Source organism: Lynx canadensis, chromosome A2 (assembly GCF_007474595.2).
Source record: "Lynx canadensis isolate LIC74 chromosome A2, mLynCan4.pri.v2, whole genome shotgun sequence".
Classification (NCBI taxonomy): Eukaryota; Metazoa; Chordata; class Mammalia; order Carnivora; family Felidae; genus Lynx; species Lynx canadensis.
The window spans coordinates 152803119-152825124 of NC_044304.2; the positions used below are offsets into that span (position 1 = coordinate 152803119).

Consider the following 22006-nt stretch of genomic DNA (forward strand, 5'->3'; position numbering starts at 1 on the left):
TTATCTGAGGGTGATCAATCTTTTATGTCCTTTGACCATCATGATTAGTTTAGTGATAGATCCATGAAGCAAGAAAGGTAGTGGAGACCAAAAAGACCTTTTCTAGGTTACTGTGTGAGTGATGGCATAAGTAAAAATCTCTCTTTTGTTGAGTCTGTCTCTGGAACCACGTCACTCCAAGGACGGGTCACCATCTTTTAACAATAAGGAGAGACTGAGAGAATGAAGAGACAGAGAGATAGACTGGTTAAAAGACCAGTTGTTCCTCTGGCCCACTGTTTCCCAAACTTAACTAGGTGATACAATCTTAAAACCCTTCCAAGTCCTGCTGCATCAGAATTTCCAGGCAAGTCCTGGGAAACTGCTATAGTCTCACCTGAAGCTAGCCCTAATGTTGAAGCTTTCAGAAATATAAACCAATAAATGTCTTTTATAGTTTAGGAGAATTTGAGACAGGCCTGTCACTTGCCCACAAAACCATCCTAACTGGCAGAAGCCAAACAGACTTGTTTCTTTTTGGCTTTTCCCTCTTTTCTTTGTACAGAAGTAAGCATTAGCTCTCAATGGGTTATGTTATTTACATGCCTCTGATAAAGTTCAAAGGACAATCTCCAGATTTTCAAAACAACCTGGGGAAAAAAAAAAACAACAGGTTGAGAAATAGATCTGCTAATCTCTCTTCCCTCCCACTGCTCCTCCCTCTGACTCTCCTTTCTTTCATTAAATAGGCCCTAAAATATCCTTACAAAAAGGCTTTCCCAGTAGTGTCCAGAATTACTCCGAAAAACGTGAAACCCAGACTCTCTCCAGGATGAACCTCAGTGCTGCAAACCACCGTATACCCCTAAGTGATGGAAACAGCATTCCTATCATCGGTCTTGGCACCTACTCAGAACCTAAACTGGTAAATCTCTCTCTTTTTTATTTTTATTGTTTTGAAACTTCCCTGGAGCATAATCTTTCATTTGTTTTGAATGGAGCTCATTGATTTCCTTTTTATAATAATGAAAGTCACCTCCAAGGAGTACTACTTGGTGTCCTGAGTAATGACCCGGAGATTAAAATTATATCAGTTTATAATTTAAAATTATCTTGAATTAGAAAATGGGACTTTTCTGCTTCTTTGGCTGAAATTTAGCTAAATTTCGACTAGTAGACTGGGCTGAGGCACGTGATATTTCTGAGTTTATTACTTATGGGGTTTTTAAAACTTGTATTTGAGGATTTCTAGTTCAGTCTAACAAGCATTTAGTGAAAACCTGCCATGTATGAAGCACTAGGCTATAGAAGTTTCAAATATGAAGAGAACAGTGTCTGTGCTGTCTAGGAATTAAAAATCAAATAGAGGAGGCTGACTCTCTAATAGTTAATTATAGAATAATGACGATAAGAGTAAATTCTACCCCAGAACTATAAACAGTATCTCTCTGAAAACACATAAAAATAGTTAAATTTGACCTTCAAGATTGAGTAGGCTTCCATTAAAACACAGTTCCTACTTATGAGAAAAATATTTCTGCTTTCTTCATTGCAATTCAAATTTAATGCTGATTACCAGAATGAACCAGTGGTACGTGTAGAAATGCCACTGGATTTGTGTGATCACGTATGAATAACCTCTGTAAAGCTTACTGTGAGTTAAGAGGCAGAGAGACAGAGCTGAGGCAGCACATCTTAGGCAGAAGAGGAAGTATAGAGGCACAAAGATATATGATGTGTCCGGCAGAGGCCAAGCCCGTAGTGGCTGGCACATGGAATTAACGGTGGAGACAACGGCATCTGGCTCTGGAAATGCAGGTTGAGACTAGATTATAAAGGACCTTGCATACCATGCCAAGGAGTTGAAACTTCACTGTATAAAAGGAGGAATTATGTGAAGTTTAGAAACAGAGGAAAAGCATCACGAGATCAGTGCTTTTGGAAGATAACTCTGGGGGCAGCATGGGGAATGGAAGGCAGAGAAAGAAAAATAAACTACACATACCAAGAGGAGTTAATACTTGTATCCGCTGCAATTGCCCAGTTCCACTGATTTTGGTAATGTAAAGGAAAATCACTGTTGAAACAATTATAACAGTCTTAGTCATTGGCCCCTTCCTCTTCTCACTTTGCCCATTGTCTATATATGACCTCGTTCATAATCTTGGCTCCAATCATATATGCAGAGACTCCTGAAATTTTATTTCCTGGTTTTTGTTTTTTGTTTTGTTGTTTTGTTTTGTTCTTTGTTATACATATACTCATATAGCCTGGACTCGCTACATCAGAACCACTTGGGAATTTTTTTTTTTAAGTTGAGGAGTTTATTAGGGAAATATGAGAGGCAAAGACACCCCAAGTGACAGAAAATTCTGAAAATGTCCCTTCAAGCCAAGTGGGGGCCTAGCGTTGACCTCCCCAAAAGGACAAGAAACTGGTGGGTTACCAACAACATTCTCTTGTGGCCACCTTGCCTGGGCATAAGTGTCTCAGACAGGACTGCCTCCCCCCCCCCCCCCCCCAAAGGTGGAAAGGAGACAAAGACTGTTTATAGAACCAATGCAGAAGCAATGAGAGCTGTAAGGAAAGTGTGTGTGTGTGTGTGTGTGTGTGAGAGAGAGAGAGAGAGAGAGAGAGAGAGAGAGAGAGAGAGAGAAAAGGAGGTGGGGAGGACCTTAACAAAGAGTCCCAGGCGTCTGGCTCTGCACGCCTCAAATACATTGACAAACAGTTCTACAAAATGTTACTTAAAAGGTAAAATGCCTAATGTTGTTTCCGAGAGTTTCCCTGGACTTCTTCCCACATGCCACATCACACACTGATGTACATGGCAGAGCCCAAAGGCCACGCTTTTGAAAAAAGAAAAACAAAAATAAGTCCTGTTGCTCTTTAAGGAGAGAAGAAGGAGCTGAGGCTGCTGGGGCCTTTCCCACGTAGGCCTGTGTTCTGTAAAGCAACTTCCCAGCAGTAGCATGGCACAGTTCTAGGTGAGGGTCTCACCTGTTGTCACCTGTGCTTCAATGTACTCTATTCTCCGTTCGAGGGCTGTCAATTTCTCGTTTAGTGTTGAAAGTCTTGAATGACAAGGCATATCGAACGAGTTGAGAAAGTCCGCCATTTTCTTGATACTGCTGGTGATGACCTCAATGTACTTCCGGTTCACCCAGTCCTGGTGAATCTCCCGCTGCACCGGATCCTCTTGGCGCCGTGGCTGCCGCCTAAGGAAGAGCCGAATTTTTTTTTTTTTTTTTTAAGAAATGCTAATCCTTGGTCCTAACCTCTGACCTACCGAATCTGGTTCTTTAAGGGTAGAGGCTGAATATTTGCATTTAACAAGCTCCTTGGATAATTGTGTTGTACAGTTAAGTATGTACTCCATCTTTCATAAACACCTCTAACTCAATATAACAAAACTACACTATCCATCTCTACCTTCCCCTCCAAATACTTCCACTCCTAGAAAATAACACTACCACTCCGAGCCACCCAAGCCAGAAATCTGAGTACATTCCTTCATTCTGCCCTCTATCCTTGTTTCTCCCTTTGTCCACATTTCTTCCAAATGATTGCTGTTGAATTTATCTCAGAAATATTTGTTCACTTGATACCTTCCTCTTGGTCTCCTTTGTCACTGCTTAGTTTGGGTTCTTCATTTGTTAGGCTATTCTTCCAATTTTGTCCCCTCCAATTATTCAAACTGGGGCTGTCAGGATCTTCTTCAGACCCAAATATGATCACATCACTCCTCTGCTTAATGATTTCAATGGCTCCCTATCCATTATAGGGTAGAATCCACATTCCTTACCTTGCACACTGAGCTTTTATGGTTCAGTCAAGACCCATCTGTCCAGCAGAATCTACCACCATCTTCCACCTCTCTCCCTCTCTGTGCAACACATAACTACCTGAATTCCCCGAACAACTCTCCCATCTCTGTGCCTGTGAACATGCTGTCCTCTATCTGGAATATCCTTTCTTCTGGTTTGTTCAGCTAGCTGGCTAAACCTCTACTGAACCTTCAAGACTCAGGTCAAGGACGCTGCCCCTCAGAACCCCATCTCCCAGCCACCACAACTTAGCCCTCTTGCGTGTCCACATAGCCCCTTTTACTTTACTCTATTGTAGCCCTTATCACACTATATTGTAATCACGGTTTCTCTGCAATCTTCCCCACAAGATTGTGAAATTCATTATGAAAGAGAAAATGTCTTGTTCAGCTCTGTATTTCCGGAATATTATCTAGTATGTAATGGGTATTTGGCTGATGCTTTCAAATTAATGAGTGTGTTTGTAAAAGGGGACGTCTACGTTTGTGAGCATCAGAGGGTATGGTGATATAAATGAATACAATAATAACAGTTAATGCTTTCTGATCACTTAACACATGAACTATCTTAAGTGCCTTACAACACATGTGTTTTCTAATTTAATATTCAAAACTTTACAAAAGATACACCATTTAACCCCATTTACAGATGATAAAACTGAGGTATATATAGAGAAAAAATTGCCCCAAACTTACAATGCTAGGGAACAGATCTTGGATTTTAACCAACATACTTTGGGTCCAGATCCTATGTTCTAATCCCTATACTATATTGCCTCTTAAGAACATATCTTATATCAATGAAACTGCATATTCCTAACTATGACTTTCTTTTTAGAAAACAGTTTATTTATTTATTTTGAGAGAGAGAGAGAGAGCGTGCACAAGAAGGAGAGGGGCAGAGAGAGAGAGAGAATCCCAAGCAGCAATCCATGCTGTCAGCCCAGAGCCCAGTGCAGGGTTCAATCTCACAAACCATGAGATAATAACCTGAGCCAAAATCAAGAGTGGGATGTTTAACTGACTTAGCCACCCAGACACCCCTCTATGACTTGCTTTGTCTCTTTCTATTTATGAAAGTATTTAGGAATCCTGAAAGTATACAGGATGTGTGTGAGTATGTATGTGTGTGTATACAGGATGGATCTCTTTCTCTCTCTCTCTCTCTCTCTCTCTCTCTCTCTCTCTCTCTCTCTCCTGAAACTTAGTGGAGCTGAGAGTGCTGTGCCTACAATAAGTACAATTAAGTACCCACTATGTGTCTAGTAATATTAACTGCTATAGGTTATGGACATTCAAAAGCAGTTGTGTGTCATTTCCCCAAAAAGAGTTATATTTCACTTCAGAAAATAAGACATGCACTGATTAGACAACACGACTTAAGAAGGATACTAAGAAATGAAGACCATGCATGCAGCAACTACAGTTGTGATCAGAAATATTACCAGTTGTAAAGTAATAGATGGAGTTTCGTGGCAGATCTCACGAAATCAGAAACTCTAATGTGAAGAAAAATACACCACATTTGTGTGGAAGGTTTGTTGGGGCTGCAGGAGGAGATGAGGAATGGGAAGAATGGAGTATCTCAGATAAAGCAGAGTCATGGCTTCCTGTTCCAAGCTATGCGACTGATAATTCCCTGATCATCTTCCCAGGACTGGTGAGGCAGAGGCTGGAACGACCTGTGCCCAAGTCAGCCACCCTGAAATAAAAGTTCCCAATTACATTTACCTTCAGAATCAGTCTTAGTCCTAAAGGCAAAGTTGGATGCCAAAATCTAGTCTTCTCTACTTGGCATGCCTGAGATTCTTTTCAAACCTTTTATTCTATAAGAAGTAGAAGGTGAATGGCAGGCTGAGGTAACTCTTTAGCTGAAATTCATATGTGTTGTGTGTATGTGGTCAAGTCAGTCAGCGTCTTTTCTTCCCTAGAATCCTGTTCACTCTTAACACAGAAGTTAGGGCAGGAGGGTGCCAGGGAAAGATGTAGGCATGTCTTCGGGGGGAGATGGGTGGGAGCAGACATGGAAAGCTAAAGTAAGGACTGCTAACACTGTCTCCCCTGACCTCTGCCCTGTATAGATTCCACTAGAATATGTAGAGATAGGAACTGGGAAAGCAACTTGAAGGGGCAATACTATGAAGCTGTGTGAGGGGCCCCAGCCCAGCTTCTCCTGACTTAGAGAGATTTTTTTTCTCCTAAGGTGCCCAAATTCTTGTAAAGGTGTCCCATGCGTGTGGATTCAGGGAATTTGAGATAGAACCAACATTTAGTAGCACCAGGTGCTCTGTGCATGACCCCACCTGATGATCACTAATGAAGACTAAAACGTGCAAATAAATTATCCACGTGACTTTTCCTTTTGAAAGCATCCCAGTATGCTTTCATACATGGATGAAATAGTCTATAACAGCCTCCCAACAGATTTCCCTACAGCTCCATCTGGGAAGGTCTCATAGTGAGAGTTTGCATCTTAAACTCTTTTTTTTTTCAGTTTTGATAGAAATTAATTCTGTTTTTATTAACATCAGCCCATGGAATTAATAACCAATATTTATCCAAATATTCAAGTAAAACTCAACAATGTTACCAGATGTGCAAATGACACAAATCCAGGATGAATGGTAAATATTTTGGAAAATACACAATAACTCAGTTCAATGAATATTTATTGTGTGACTTCCATATGCAAGGCATTTTCCTAGGTAACACAGGGATTGAAACAATGGTCTAGCAACAAGAGATCTGTAAATGGAGTGACTGAGGACAGAAAAAAAAAACCCACCTATAACTAAAATGTAAGGAAAAGATGAAGTGCTTTAAGAGAGAGAATACTTGTTCAAAGATAAAGTAGCGATGAGCAAATCTAGTTATGAGGTAGATCAAGAATCATCAAGTTATGGGGAAGGAGTGGTCCAGGAAGTAGATTGGGGGTCTCAGTGATCTAGTATTCCTTCCTGGGTGGCCCTGGTTGAGATTTCTATAGTTGCAAGAAGTTTTCACAGTCTGGAGAGTGAGCCAAAGGCTTTGCATCTGGGAGATGTAAAGGAGAGGTAAAGTCCAAGCCCTTGTTGAGGACCAAGGAACAGACTGAAACATCAAGTCCATTCTGCCTTGAGCTGGAAGAGCATGATGCCAGTGTAGATAATTTCCAAGGTATTTATATCATTTGCATTCCCTCCAGCAATGTATGAGGGTACCCCTGCTTGACATTCTCACCAATATTTGGTGTCTTTTTAATATATGTAGTTCTAATAAGTGTGGAATAATCTCTCATTGTGGTTTAATTTCCATTTCCTTTACTCTAGATGAAATTGGCCATTTTTACATATTTTTATGAAACATTTTGATATCTTTTGCAAAGTGGCTGTGCCTTCTATGTGTTTTTATTTATTGGATTTGTCTTCTCTGATTGATACTGGATTTGTAAAATATCTGGATATAAGTCCTTTGTCGGTTACATCTATATGAAAATATCGCTTCCCATTTGCTTTTAATGGTGTCTTGATGAGCAGAGTTTCTCGATTTTAATGTGGTCACATTTATCACTCTTCATGTATCATTAGTACTCTCTGTACTAATGATAGCTTAAGAAATCCTTCTGTACCCTAATGTCTTAGGCTGGGCACCCTGGAGAACAGCCTCTGAGAAGGAGATGTGCATGCAGGGGGCTTAGTGGGGAGTGCTCTCAGGAATCAGACCTGTATGGGGAGTGAGAGAAGCAGGTCTGTGCAAGGGGGGAGAGTCACACTGTGATCCAGTCACAACTGGGATTAGTCCCACAGGGAGCTATGGAATGTGCTACAAAGTTGTGCTAAGTTGAGGTGAGAGAGCCAGGCTGTTATACCCTGTATTATCCATAGTGGGAATCAGAGGTGAATAACTGGCAGCCAACACTGCTGGCAGCGGAGCAAATGAGTTCTTTTGTCCTGTGGTACACCATAACAGCCACTACAGTCTACCCCCGGCGCCAGCTGAACCTACTGGCTTTGTAGGCTAAGTTCACCCCTGAGCTCTTCTAGACTTGTGTTTAGTCTCTCTCCTGGAAAAGTTTTAAAAGAGGTAGGTTGGCAGGATGAAACAGCTCCTGCCACTAAAGCAGACTTCAAGTTGCAACTTCTCTCCTTCCTGGACTACCCATTCTAGATGTTTCACATCCTTAACTAACATATCTTCTGGTCTTGGTGGCTGATGAGATATTATAACCCAGATTCTCACCTCTGAGTTGTCTGAGTCCCTGGTCAACTTAGATCATTGCCACTGGTCTTATCGATTAACTATCAAATTTGGGAAGGGATATGTTACTGGATGGCCTAGCTGCCTGACATTTTCCTCCCTGGCTCATCGTGTAACAGCGACGGAGCCCTACCTCCTCCTGTGATAAGGTCACTTACCCCTGCCAGTATGGCATTTTTCTTAAATGCTGAATCTTGAAATAAGGAGGCTGGGTTGCCCTGGGAACTAGATCCACTAAGCCTAAAATTCAGAGATGAGAAGTACACATTGTCTAAGTAAGTCAAAGGAAATAATGCTAAGCTGAATCACTCCTACTGTGTTTTCAGAATCATGTATTCTACTTATTGGGGACACAACATCATATTATGGATGTTGACCTAGGGTATATGTTACATCTTGGTGGATGGCTCCGCATCCTTAGAGAACTCTCCTTTCTTAAGTGGAAGAATGGTGCTATGGGCCACTTTAGGAAATAGAATTCTTTATTTCACTGTTACCGTCCTTAATTGTGGAGTCAAAATTTTACATTTTAGATTTCTCCTATCATATCATTTATTTGAGTCTCCAAATATGGTATTCTATTCGACCTGAGTTTTCCCTAAAGTGAATTTTCCTAAGGAATCTGTCAGAATGTACATACAGTTCTCTTATGCTACACTTAAGAATTATAAACAAGCATTTTTCTCACATCCACATTTCCAACTAGTTCCTCCATATTGACTAGAATTGAGTCTAAAATAGTAATTCACCTCATTGCTGCTTCTGCCACCTGAGAGACAATATTTTTAGCAAGCAAAGATTGTACCAGATTGTGAGTTTGGCTTTCAGCTTTCTCTAGCAAAGCTGAGGATGACAGAAAGGATTACTCAAGACTTCACAAGTCAAGAGAGGTGAGAGGGAGGCTAAGGGAACTCTCTCCAAGCTGTTCTCAAGCTCCTGTGTTTATGAAGCATACATTCAGGGAAACGTTGTGCAATACATCAGTGGGCCAGTAAGAACGTATAGAAAGCATAGGGAAAGCATGCAGAAAAACAAGGCATTCCCAAGACTACAAAAGAGCAGATGCAGAAAGCAGAGTGGAGAACAAGATAAGATATTCCATAGATAACATGGTCTAAGGAATTTATGAGCACGGTCAGGACCCAACCTCTAGATATACATTAACTGAATATCGACCAGCCCACTGTTTTCAGCAAGGCCAGAAAGCAGAGTTCTGCTTTGCACTGTGTTCCCTATAATCTCCTAACTCAGGATATAGCTATTTGATTTCCCACACCAGATATTCAGCTTTTAGAAAAGGCACTTTAATGGTAGTTGGATAACTGAAGACTCTCACTACTATAACTTGCTTCTGTTCTGTGTCTTTATGAAATAAAGCATCATTTGTATATACTTCAGGCTAACGGTCAGTACCACACTCCTGAGTCCTCGTCATTCTCATTTTCTTTATCCTAAATGTTCCTCCTGTTCAACCCCTGTTGATCTTTGAAAACATAAGTTTATACTTTAATATGTATTATTTGGGGCTTTTTTCCCCCTTGTAGTAAATCTATTTGGGTTCTACTCTTACACTTATCAGTTCCAGCCACAAAATCTCAGTGCTATTTCTGAGATTATATTTACCATCTCATATTAAACTTTATTCTTTCATACTATGCATATACCTGATAATGGAAGTATTTTTTATTTTTTCCCTTAAATTTCTGGATTCTAGCCCAGGATTCTCCTCTTCCAGTGTACTTTTTGTTGCCACACTTGCTGTCATCCATAACATCTCATTTTGCGCAGTGTTTTGTGGGTGGGTTTTTCTTGCCTCAATTTACATTCAAGCCTTATTAATCATGTTGCCAATTAATTAGTCAAAGAAGTATTTCTCATATTCCTGGAATGTGTGTCTCTTTTCCCAGCTATTTGATATTTGTGACTATGAATCTAATTTTCTAATACCATCTGTGTAGCCAATTTGTTCATTTATTGTGTCCTCTTATCCTCTCAGTAGTGATGGCTTTCAACTGATGTAGGGAAAGAAAATACAATTTATACTTCCAGTGCTTTTTATTTCCAGTGCAGGACTATAAAGTCACTAGAAATACAAGATATTTCTTGTGTCACTCATTCTTAATAAATCGAATTCTGTGGGCCAGAATTCACAGGTCTGTTGAGATTTGTCAAGCATTTGGTTAGAACACTGACGATATAGAAGCAAGGACAAGTAGTTCTCAACATTTGTGAAGATCGGAACGATCGCCATTTGAATATGAGGTCAATACAAATCTACAAATATGATTAAACCTCTCCTCCACACATAACCTAAAAAATGATTTGAAAATTGTATTCAATGAGACTAGATGATTGTCTTGATGGAAATATCCATCAAGGATTCCATTTCTCCTAAGAAAAAATTGAACTAAGATGAGACACACTCATGTATATTTAAAATGTCATCATAACTTGGGGCATCTGGGTGGCTCAGTCAGTTAAGCTCCAACTTTGGCTCAGGTCATGATCTCGCAGTTCATGAGTTCAAGCCCCGTGTCAGGCTCTGTGCTGACAGCTCCAGAGCCTGGAGCCTGTTTTGGATTCTGTGTCTCCCTCTCTGCCCCTCTCTTGCTCACTCATGTGCCTGTGTGCATGCACTCTTTCTCTCTCAAAAATAAATAAAACATAGAAAAAATTAAAATGCCACCATAACTAAAGAACAGTGATTTATGTGCAATCTGAAAGATGGATGACTTATACTTCCAGTGTCAGGAGTTTGTCAGGTCTTCTGGTTTGTCAATGTTCAGGGGAGAGGATATTCTTATTCTTATACTTCATGCAGGTTAATAAAATGAACAAAGGTTTGGCTACCAAATTTGATAAAAATATATTTTTTATAGCACACCCCCAAACTGTCTTTTTCCCAGCCTTCTTGAGGAATAATTGACATACAATAAACTCTACGTATTTAAAGTATATAATTTGATGAGTTTGACTCATGCATACACCCATGAAGCCATGACTACAATCAAGATGGTGAATATATCCATCACCACAAAAGTTTCCTTGTGTTCTTTTGTAATCCCTCCCTGCCACCCTTGCCTGCCCCCGCTATTCCCCACCCCAGATAATCACCAATCTGTACCTGAACTATACAGTAGTTTTCATGTGCTGGCATTTTATATAAATGCAATCATAATGTATTTATTTTTTGTCTGGCTTATTTCACTTAGTATAATTGTTTTGATATTTACCCATGTTGCTGTATCAGTACTTCATTTCTTTTTATTATTGAGAGATATTCCATTCTGTTGATATATTCTCAGTTTGTTTACCCAAAACTTTAATTTCTAATTGAGCCTTCTTTAATGAACTTGTGGCTTCTTATAACATAGCTATCATGAAATCTCTTGTCACTGGTAAAACTGCTCAATTACATTTCTGAGGGCACAAAGCTAGGGGAGACTTGGGATTAAGGGAGTACCCCAATGAGGGTGGGAAGGAAGCTCCCTGTGAGGTCAGTTTCCTCAGCCTCCAGACACCATCTTCCAATAACAACAGCATTTAATTGGGAATTTTGTCATTTTTGTTGTAAAATAATGTTCATGTGTACCGTGTCCTGATCAAGAATGATTAAAGAAAAGATCCATTGCTCTTTTTCCCCACTCCAACCTCCTTGTCATTTCAGACTCCTAAGGGAACCTGTGAGAAGTCAGTGAAGATTGCCATTGACACAGGGTACCGGCACATTGACGGGGCCTACATCTATCAGAATGAGCATGAAGTAGGGGAGGCCATCAGGGAGAAGATAGCAGAAGGAAAAGTGCGGAGGGAGGATATTTTCTACTGTGGAAAGGTGAGATCTTCTCTTCACCCTCCAACTCCTTCTATTAATAGTTGGTCTGGTGTCACTTTTCCCTGCTAAAGAGTGTTGGGCTCAACAAGAGGAGTGAGTTCTCCATTCCCAAATTGCTCACTCTTGCCGGGAAGTTCGGGACTGACTAATTAGCCCCCTGAAGGTTAGGCAAAGCTCCTTCTTCATACATGGGCATGATTTAAGACAATATGGGAAGAGCCAAATCTACAGAGCAGAAAAATTGGGGAGTGGAGGGAAGGGGGGAGGTGGTTCATATTAAATAATCATTTGCCAAACCTTTCTTTAAAAGGGCAGCCTTCTTTTGCTTTTGTGTATGCCTATTTGTCCGTAGATCACTAATTTGTTTATTGAGCAAGAATTCATATACCATCAAGTTATAAATAAGTTAAATAAATGCTTTTAGTGTATTTACAAAGTTGCATAACCATCTATACTACCTAATTCCAGAATATTTTCATCACTCCAAAAGAATCCCATACCCACCAGTAGTCGTCCCCCATTTTCTCCTCTCCTTCCAGTCCCTGGCAACCAGTGATCTACTTTCTGTCTTTAGAGTTTTCCTATTTGGGACATTTCATATAAATTGAATCACATGCTATGCGGCCTTTTGTGTCTAGCTTCTTTCACTGAGTGTAACATTTTCTAGGTTTGTTCATAGCATGTATGAGAATTTCATTTCTATCACTTCTCAGGCTTTTGGCTAAGATCGTGAGAATTTCATTTCTTTTTTATGGCCAAATAATACTCTATTGTGTGGATATATGACATTTTGTTTATGTCACCACTACCTTTCGAGCCTTTGCAATTTCCAATATTAGAAATCACTATCCACCGAAGGGCAATCCAAAAGATAAAGCATCGTGATTAAAATGAAAGCCAGTGGAAATATAGGATGTATATTTTCAGGCAGCTTTGCAGGAATAAAGCTGTACAACTTTGGAGATTGTGTAATACAATTCTCCTGAGTGTTCTATACGAGAACAAGATGATGTTTCTGATTTCAGCCATTCCCCAGCTCCCCACTCAGGCTCCTTGCCAAGCTTTCTGGGAGTTTTGGTTCCCCAAATCCCCTGCCACTTATGGATTATGAGTCCAAGGAGCTACATATAGCCACTGTCCCAAAATATCAGCCTGAAGCTTTTCACTTTATTATAGCTTTACAATTTTTACTCCTTAAGATTTTACTATTACACAGTATCTCATTGGAGTAAACATCAAACCTTAACCTGGTGCTCCCAAAATATTTTGGGGGAAGGATAATCTTGAACTCATATCCTGAGAACTTGGGCCAAAGCAACCTGCCCAAAGGCAGAAATATTTTTGAAGATTTGTGTCTTATCCTAAATTTGTTTTTAGACTTTTGCATTTCCCCCCATAATATTTTCTTATTTGTTTCATTTTGTTTCAGTGTAAAAATGAGGTTACAAGTTACCACCAAGAAAAATAAACCAAAAAACTTTTCTTCTTAGCCGTCTATTTCATAAAGTTGCTGTGAGTTAACATTTACAAAGCGCTTAAACAGTACCTGGCACAGAGCTAGGACTATGTGTGTTTATTGAATAAAAATAAATTAAAATGTATAAAACAGAATATTCAGTTAGATGGGATGGAAGCAATAACAGAGTAATGACAAAAACACATTTTCCCACTATTCTTTCCACATTGTTTTCTCTTCTTTATGCACTTAAGGCAAGAAAAAAATTATTGTCCAAAGTAGAGAAAAATCAAATGTTACCAATTTTGCTTGCCCTTACTTGTGACAATAAGGGTATAGAAATTAAAAAAAAAAATTCCCCAAACACTTTGAACAAATTTGATGCTCCAAGAAGTATTAATTTATCCCAAGGCTCTGAGGACCCCTCAGCACCCTATGTTTTATAGACCTCAAGGGTACACATGCTCCAGTTTGATAACCTAAGTCTTAATCTTTCATTACCTAATAGTTTAGAGATTGAGTAATTTCATTTTCTTTCTTCTTTTATTTCTTTTGTTAAGTTTATTTCATTTTTCCCCAGCTTTATTGAGATATAATTGACATATAACATTTTGTAAACTTAAGGTGCATATTGATTTGATACACTTATGTATTGCAAAGTCATTATCACTGTAGTGTTAGCTAATACCTCTGTCATATCACTTAATTGCCATGTCCTTTCTGTGGTGAGAACATTGAAGATCTATACTCTTAGCAACTTTCAAGTATATAATATAGTAGTATGAACTACAATCGCTATGCTTTACATTAGATCCCCAGATTTTATTCATCTTTTATCTGGAAGTTGGTACTGTTTGATCAACTTCTCTCCCTTTTCATCTGCAGCTGGCTGTCTAATTATTGACTTTTATTAGGGGACGAGGCAGGGTCTCCAATACTACCATTTTGGTGATCTTATCAGTGTAGCCAGATAGCCAGTAATTTCTTAGTAGGAATTGGCAGAATTTCCCTGGGGTCTAAGTACAACCAAATGAGAACAAAGGAGCAGAAAAAGGAAATCTAAACAGTTGCAATAATTTAAAGTTTTGGGGTACCTGGGTGGCTCAGTCTGGTAAGCATGTGACTCTTGATTTTGGCTCAGATCCTGATCTCACCGTTCATGAGATCCAGCCCCAAGTCGGACCAGGCTGCACTGACAGTGTGGAACCTGCCTGGGATTCTCTCTCCCTCCTCTCTCTCTGCCCCTCCCCCCTCCCATGCATGCTATCTCTCTAAATTAATTAATTATTAATAAAAGTTTCACCAGCGTCCACACCGTCTGTCACAATGTGAAAGATCCAGTGAAGTCACTCTCGCAATCATATCTCTTGCTCAGCTAAAGCACACCTTTTATGAGAGTGTCACGAAAATACATCACTTAGCCCAAACAGCTAGTCAGATACATGTTCCGTTTCTACACATTGAGGAAAAGTAACAGTGCTGAGGGTCAATTCAGAAGTTAGCAGGGAGCAGGGCAAGACTTTGTCACCAAACTATGTCCTCTGTGGTTCAGATGGATCTTCAAGTTTCTGGTACTCTATCTGAATAGAGTATACTCCAGGCGTCAAGAGTTATATGAACTCCTCCTCTACCCAGATGACACCTCAGCATAAACGTATTTTTATAAAATGAAATAAGTAAATAACGTATAGGAGTGCTTTGGATAAAGGGCTGCGTTACTGTAAAAAAAAAAAAGTGTGGATGTTAGCTAACTATCACCTTTTTATTCTTTCAGCTGTGGGCTACAAGGCATGACCCCGAGATGGTCCGTCCAACCCTGGAGAAGACGCTTAATGTCCTCCAGCTAGATTATGTGGATCTTTACATCATTGAAATACCCATGGCTTTAAAGGTGAGTTCAGATGCCTAAAGATTAGTTCTCTGCCCTTTGGCAGCGATGAGCCAGCAGCTCTTCACACGAAGCCTCTTCTTTACTCAGCACCACAGAGTGTCAAGGTGTTTTGTTACTGTACGTCAGACAGTACTGACCAACCCAAACAAATGCTCACAAAGATTTTGTGTAACAGACTCAGGCCTGGATCCCGAGTCTCTTGATTCATAGTCTAATGCACTTGCTATTATATCTTGTCTTCACAGCTATAGTTAAAACTCTCTCCATCAAACCGACCTGTGGTCCCCTCACTGTACTCCACCTGTAGTCACCTGGCATTCAGACACACCCTTCTTACTGTTCACACAGTCATGAAAATGGCCCTGCATAACATAATGCAAAATAATATCTGTAGCTGAAAACTTACCCTCCACCCCCTCCACAAAAAAATAACCTAAAGAATAGTCAGGTTTTTGGAGCCAGAGCCAAGGTCAGGGTACCTATGTGGTATCTATTCCTTTATTTCAAATTCACTCCTTCTTTGAACTTTCTCCACCTATGGACTTGTTCATGTAACCAACAACAACACACTGTATACGCACTGCTAAAGAGCAGTCACTGCTTTAAAATTTCATTGAGGGCAGGGGAGCCTCAAAAACTAAATTGGCCATTTGTCCCCGAGGTAAACCAGATCCTGTTGTTCATCAGGAAGAACAAAGACTCTGCTATTACAGTGGCCAGAATTCCTTTATGCAGCCAACCTGGAAACACTTTGTTCTGTTTCCTATTCTGTTCTCGGGAAACACTTTGCTTGTTGGTTCTCCTCTGTGGTCACATCCAAGATGGACTTTGGAGAGGATTACCCTTTTGCATCCTGCTTCATATTGATGCAGGTTTGGAGGCTTCACAATGGCCTTGGTAATCGTAGGCTTTTATTGGTCAGGTTGAGAGTTCACAGACGAGACAATATCCCTTAAAAGGTTCATACGCTTTCAGTAAATTCACATTCAGTCCAGTATGAATGAACAATTAAAACTAGAAATCTTTTAGGGTCACATTTCTTATTATCTAATTTGTGGTCTATGGTTTCTGTCTCTTAGTAAAGAACTTCCTGATTTTACTCATGAGCCCCATCTTCAGCTTACTGACCTCCACCTGGTTTGGAAAAATATAAAATAGGCAGGCACAGGGGTGCCTGGGTGGCTCAGTCAGTTAAGTGTCCGACTTTGGCTCAGGTCATGATCTCACCGTTTGTGGGTTCGAGCCCCGCGTCGGGCTCTGTGCTGACAGCTCAGAGCCTGGAACCTGCTTCAGATTCTATGTCTCATTCTCTCTCTGCCCCTCCTTTGCTTGTGCTCTGTCTCTCTCTGTCTCTCAAAAATAAATAAATATTAAAATAGGCAGGCACAGCTAATGTGTTCCTTTCACCCAATCTGCATCTCATTGGATGGTGCACCTTTGTCCAGTAGGGCATCTGTGATCTTGCCTTCAGAGGGACACTGAGAACCAGAATTCTCCCAGAGTCCAATATTACTTACCTCTAGGATTCTTACCTTCTTGCCTTGGTTGGCACTAACTTTTCTATCTCCAGAAGGCTCAGATCTCAACTTCTGTCATCTCAGGTGACATCCAGAAGCAGAAAGTACTAATTTTAGCAAAATATCATCTTACCTCTCATCTTACAAGTCCAGTAGCAACAAACACATCTTTCTTCAAGAACTACCTGAAGCTTGCAAAAATGGCCAATAAATTCTAATACCCAGTGTTTTTCTACTAAGTCCCCTAAAGCTCCAGCCTTAGTAGGCCCATTTGTCTGAAACTCAAGCACAACAAGGCAACAATTTAACAGATTCCATGCTATTGCAGAGCAAGGATTTCCAATTCTTGGCTGAAGGTGGGAGACTTCTCAGTGTCCACAATTCCATATTGACCTAGCCAATTTCACATTTATGGCCCATTACTTGCCATACCGCAACATCTTTGTATTAGTCAGAGCTCCTGTTATAAATGGCAGAAATCCAACTCAAATTGGTGTTAGCTAAAAAGGGAGCTAAAAATTCCAAGGGATACCTAGTTCAGGCACAGCTGGTTCCAGAAGTTCAAACTATGTATATGGCTCTGTCTCTATGTTTTAGTTGGCTTCACTCTCAAAAATCCCTCTCTATGTGATGATAGAATGACCATTGACATACCAAGCCTACATCGCCAACACAACTGGAGAATTCAGAGAAAGAGAAACCACACATTAAACCTCATGGAGAAATACTGAGTGGCCTTGCTTGGACCATTTACCCATTACTGACTAATCTTTGATCTAAGGGCCAAATGAGTGACTGATTGACATCTATGGTTAAGAATGAGAGCTGAGTCAGCCCACCCAAACAATATGGAATGAACTCCTCCAGAGAAGATAGCATAGGTATGGGGAAATAACAGATTTCTACTGAACTCATTAATTAGAGGTCACTTAGCATAGTGGTAAGGAGCATGGGCTGCCGAGTTTGAATCTCAGCTGTGTGACATACAAGGCAGATGACTTGGTCAAGTTATTACCTGATCTCTTTCCACATCACCTATTCATGGTATAGTGGAAATGTCTGTATGGACTTTGGAGTCACACAGAAGAGGGATTGACTCTCAGCTTTATTACTTACTAGTAGTAGTCACTTTGATCTTTATCTCTTTCTTTCTTTCTTTCTTTCTTTCTTTCTTTCTTTCTTTCTTTCTTTCTTATTTCTTTCTAAACTTCAATTTCATTATCAGTAAAATGGTGACAATAGTAACTCCACAAGTGTTGTGAGGAGTCATTAAAATTATATGTGTGAAATTACTGGCACAATGTCTGACATTTTCTTGATAATAAATGAAAGATAATATTCTGAAATGTTCGTGTGGAAAAGAAACTTAGTTATAAGATATCCCAATAACCTCATTTCACAGAAAAGAAAGTCGAGGCCCCAAACAAGGAACTAACAAACTCAGGTTTAAAGCCCATTAGAGAGAAAAAAAAGATAATGATAAAGAAAATAAAGGCCATTAGAACAGGGAGCAGATGGTCAGTCCCCTGATGCCAACTTCATACTTGTTCCCCTACGTGACACTGCCCCTGCCTTGTCCTCGCAAACCTAACAATCCCAACACCCTGTGGACTACGGTGATTTTTTTAAATTCCAGGCTCTTGGAAGTTATAACCTCAGCCCTCATCCTCACACGACTAACTTTACTCTTGTTCAAATGGCAGACTTCTAAGCTAAGTCTTAAATATTTGGAAAGAGCCTGTATCTAAAAGTGAGAAAATGAAATTTACTTCTCTCTGGCTGACCAATGATTTATAAAATCTTTTTGGCAAAGTAAATAGAGAATTTATATTCCTATTCTTAGATGGGATCAAGGCTCAAAGATACAGAGAGAAAGTAAAACTTTTTAACAGTTCGAAATGACACAGTATAATGACATTACCTCCTAAAGGTAACTATAATTGAGAAACGAATCTTTTTTTTTTTGAGAAATCAATCTTTGAAACCAAAATATCACATGATTTTTCAATCTCATCATTTTTTAACAAGAAATCTTTCTTGCTAAAATATTTTAGCACGATGTTATTTTTTTAAATGTCAAATTAACAACAACACAATACAAAAACTCATGATAAGATGTTTTAAAAAGATGAATGAAGTTACTGCTGAATTGGAATGAGAGTCAATAGCACAGGTTTTTAGAGGGTTGAATTATTTTTCCAGTAATGCCTTACAGTAAGGAGGAGTAGAGGACAAAGACAAAGGGTTTATCTGGATGAATGGATTAGTAAGGTAGACACAGTAGGAGCTTCAGGGAGGCATCATAGAAATATTTATCATGGGTGCAGGCTTGATAAGGGCTTAATTAAAACCTGGGGAAGTAAATATTATTTAACAGAGTTCGTAATGGAGGCATAAAGCCATTTCAGAACAGAAGTAAAATTGGGAAATGCAAAAGGCTCTAAGAAATAGAGAGAGAGAGAGAAAAAAGAAATACAAAGAGAGACTGAAATGAAAATGTGGGTCATCAGTGTTGAAAAGGTCAAAGAGCTTAGAAATCAGAGATAGAAAGGGTCATTAACATGAGTGATTATGGGGCATCAAGGAGAAAGGAGCCCTTTTCCTATTCTCAGTGAGACAGGAGGAACTGAGAAGACATGGTCTTCACTACAGAGGACAAATGGAGAAAATGTTATTGCCAGGGGGAGGTTTCATTCAGGTGAGCTAACAGAAGGAAAAATTTTTTAAATATTTAAGAATATAATGGATTTTGTCCAATTGCTTGGTTTTCAACAAAAGAATTCCTATTAGCAAGGTCTACAGACTTCCATGCTGTCATCCAAATCCAAAAGACACTTTGTCCCCATATTATTTGATCACTTTCAACACAGGTGACTACTAGCTTTTTCTTTAAACATTTTCAGCTCATGGCTCTATATTACCCTCTTAAGATGCTTTGATAGCTTCTTCTCTGCCAACCTCCAAATGTCATTATGCCCAGTACTCTATCCTTAATATTGTCTTACTGAGCCACATTTTCTTTAAAGGTGATCAGTCGCGTGGATTAAATACCACTTTATATACTGAGGACTCCCAAATTAGTCTGCAGCCAACTTCTGTTTAATTGCCTCCTCAAATATCCACTCAAATCTAATTGACATTTCAAACACAAAATATCCACAACAAAACCCTTGATTGCTAGCTTAACCTCAGGATATGATCACCACCAGCCAGCCAAGGAGCCTAGAAATCATCTTTTATTTCTCTCAATCCCACTTCCAAGCCCACAACAGATGTGTCCCATTTTTAGATGTCGTGAAAAAGAAGAAATCTGAAAAACAATGGTCTTTGTTGGGAAGGGATCACCCCAAAACTGGGTTTGATACTGAGATCATTTGTGAGGTAGAAAACAGATGCTAAACTCCTGGAGGTCCCAGAAAGGGAAAGAAGAGAACCACTGGGCAGGTTATTCAGAACTGAGAAGTAACATGCTGAGTTTTCCCTTACTCTTAGGAGGCATTCCATCCATTAGCTACACTTTTCTTAGATAAAGAATTTCCTCTCACCCTTAATGATGACCTTTGGCTTCTTATTGGAATAAGAAATTTGGTGTTCTCAACTTTGGCAAGGGTTAGGGTTAGGTCAAAACAGTAAGCCTGAAAGTCCTAATTCTCAGCTTCTTCTACTCCTTATTTATGAGTAATTTTGTTATTAAGAGAGATTTTCATGGGGCGCCTGGGTGGCTCAGTTGGTTAAGTGTCCAACTTCAGCTCAGGTCATGATCTCACAGTTCATGGGTTTGAGCCCTGTATCTGGCTCTCTGCTATCAGCATAGAGCCTGTTTCAGATCCTCTGTCCCCTTCTCTCTCTGCCCCTCCCCCATTCATGCACATGCACCTGCTCTCTCTTTCTCTCAAAAATAAAAACATCTAAAAAAAAAAGACAGGCAAAAATTCATGGTTTAAGAACAATAATAATCTGTCAATAAATAAAGGAAAAATGAATACCAGGGAGAGATAATGAGACTAATGGGTCATATTTATAATATATAAGTATAAAAATAATTAGAATTGAATTTCTTTCCCAGGGCCAGGGTATTCCTGGAATTCCTCAAATTCCATGGAATTCCTCAAATTCCATAATTTTAATTCCCAGATATAAGTAAAATAAGTTATGCTTGTTCTTTTTCTGTAGCCTGGAGATGATTTCTATCCTAAAGATGAGAATGGCAAATGGTTATATCACAAGTCAAATCTGTGTGCCACTTGGGAGGTAAGTTCAAATGGGCCTCTTATCTCAAAATACTACATTTTTAAACTGTGATCTGACTAATCCTGTTCAGTTTATGGAGAGATACAGCCTTTGCTTCCAATGGAAAGTAAAAGAACAGGCATTTTGGGGGCCCCTGGGTGGCTCAGTTGGTTAAGTGTCTGACTTTAGCTCAGGTCATGATCTCACAGTTCGTGAGTTTGAGCCCAACATCGGGCGTGGTGACTGGAGCCTGCTTCAGATTCTGTGTGTGTGTCTCTCTCTCTGTCTCTGCCCCTCCCCCACTCATTCTCTGTCTCTCAAACATAAAAACATTGAAAAAAAATTAAAAGCCAGGCATTTTAACCATAAGCAAAGATATGTGCACTGAAAAATTCTTGATTTCGTTTTGATGGAAAAGAAGAATGCCATAGAAGGAAGAGAGAAGTGTAGAAGGAAAAAGAAAGTAAAGGAAATAAGTTCTAATTTGACTGTAAATGAAAATGTACACGTGAGATAAATTCACAAGTTTTTTAAGTTTCTCAAATTGAATTTATAAAAATCAGTAATATGATGTTTAAAAGAAACAAAGTTAAAATGATACATGAAAAACTGAAAAATAATTCTGGTTCCATTTCTCAGCAAGCTGTTGGCTCCTTCCGCAAGATCATGAGAGTAGGAAAACTAGGGGAAAGTAATTAGAAAATCGGTATGGATTCTTGGTGGGGTGGGGGGGGCGGGAAATGCCGATATTTTGAACTGGTTTGTTTATGAGGTAATATGGCAGCTTTTACCTAGAGTAGAAGGCAGCCCAACAAACACTAGTAGGATTACATAGCAGAGGACCTTAGAGTTCTTTTTGTTCTCTCTTCTCTCCTGCTATAGCCTTGGGACAAATATTGTCTGCTCCATATGTGCAGAAACTTAAGATTCATGTTCAGGTGTCTTCAGGAATCAAATCAGAGTAGTACTGAAATCCTGCACTTGTGAGAAGCTGAGAAAAACATAAGTTACTATCTGACCCCTGGTAGTTGTCTCC

At 39.6% G+C, this 22006-nt stretch overlaps 2 protein-coding genes across 2 annotated transcripts in view; one reads left to right on the forward strand and one right to left on the reverse strand.

The window, feature by feature from the left end:
* The first annotated feature begins 723 nt into the window (after positions 1–723).
* The window catches only part of AKR1D1 (aldo-keto reductase family 1 member D1), a 42489-nt gene continuing 21206 nt past the window's right edge, over positions 724–22006 (forward strand). The window contains exons 1-4 of the mRNA XM_030308517.1: positions 724–904; positions 11709–11876; positions 15107–15223; positions 20914–20991. Of these exons, the coding sequence (XP_030164377.1) occupies positions 812–904; positions 11709–11876; positions 15107–15223; positions 20914–20991 (456 nt within the window). The 5' untranslated portion in view covers positions 724–811. The remainder of the gene's footprint in view (positions 905–11708; positions 11877–15106; positions 15224–20913; positions 20992–22006) is intronic.
* LOC115527353 (probable protein BRICK1) lies at positions 2583–3928 on the reverse strand. The gene is made up of 2 exons (XM_032595237.1): positions 3885–3928; positions 2583–3197 (listed from the first exon to the last, which is right to left on the reverse strand). Exons 1-2 carry the CDS (start codon positions 3926–3928, stop codon positions 2963–2965), a joined length of 279 nt encoding a protein of 92 aa, XP_032451128.1. The 3' UTR covers positions 2583–2962.

What these genes read in the sequence shown, in the direction of transcription:
- LOC115527353 (XM_032595237.1), bottom strand. Translation starts at nt 3,928, where the DNA reads ATGTTCACAGGCACAGAGATGGGAGAGTTGTTCGGGGAATTCAG. An exon ending in GAGTTGTTCGGGGAATTCAG is followed by an intron (nt 3,198 to 3,884) that starts GTAGTTATGTGT and finishes GCTCTTCCTTAG; the next exon opens with GCGGCAGCCACGGCGCCAAG.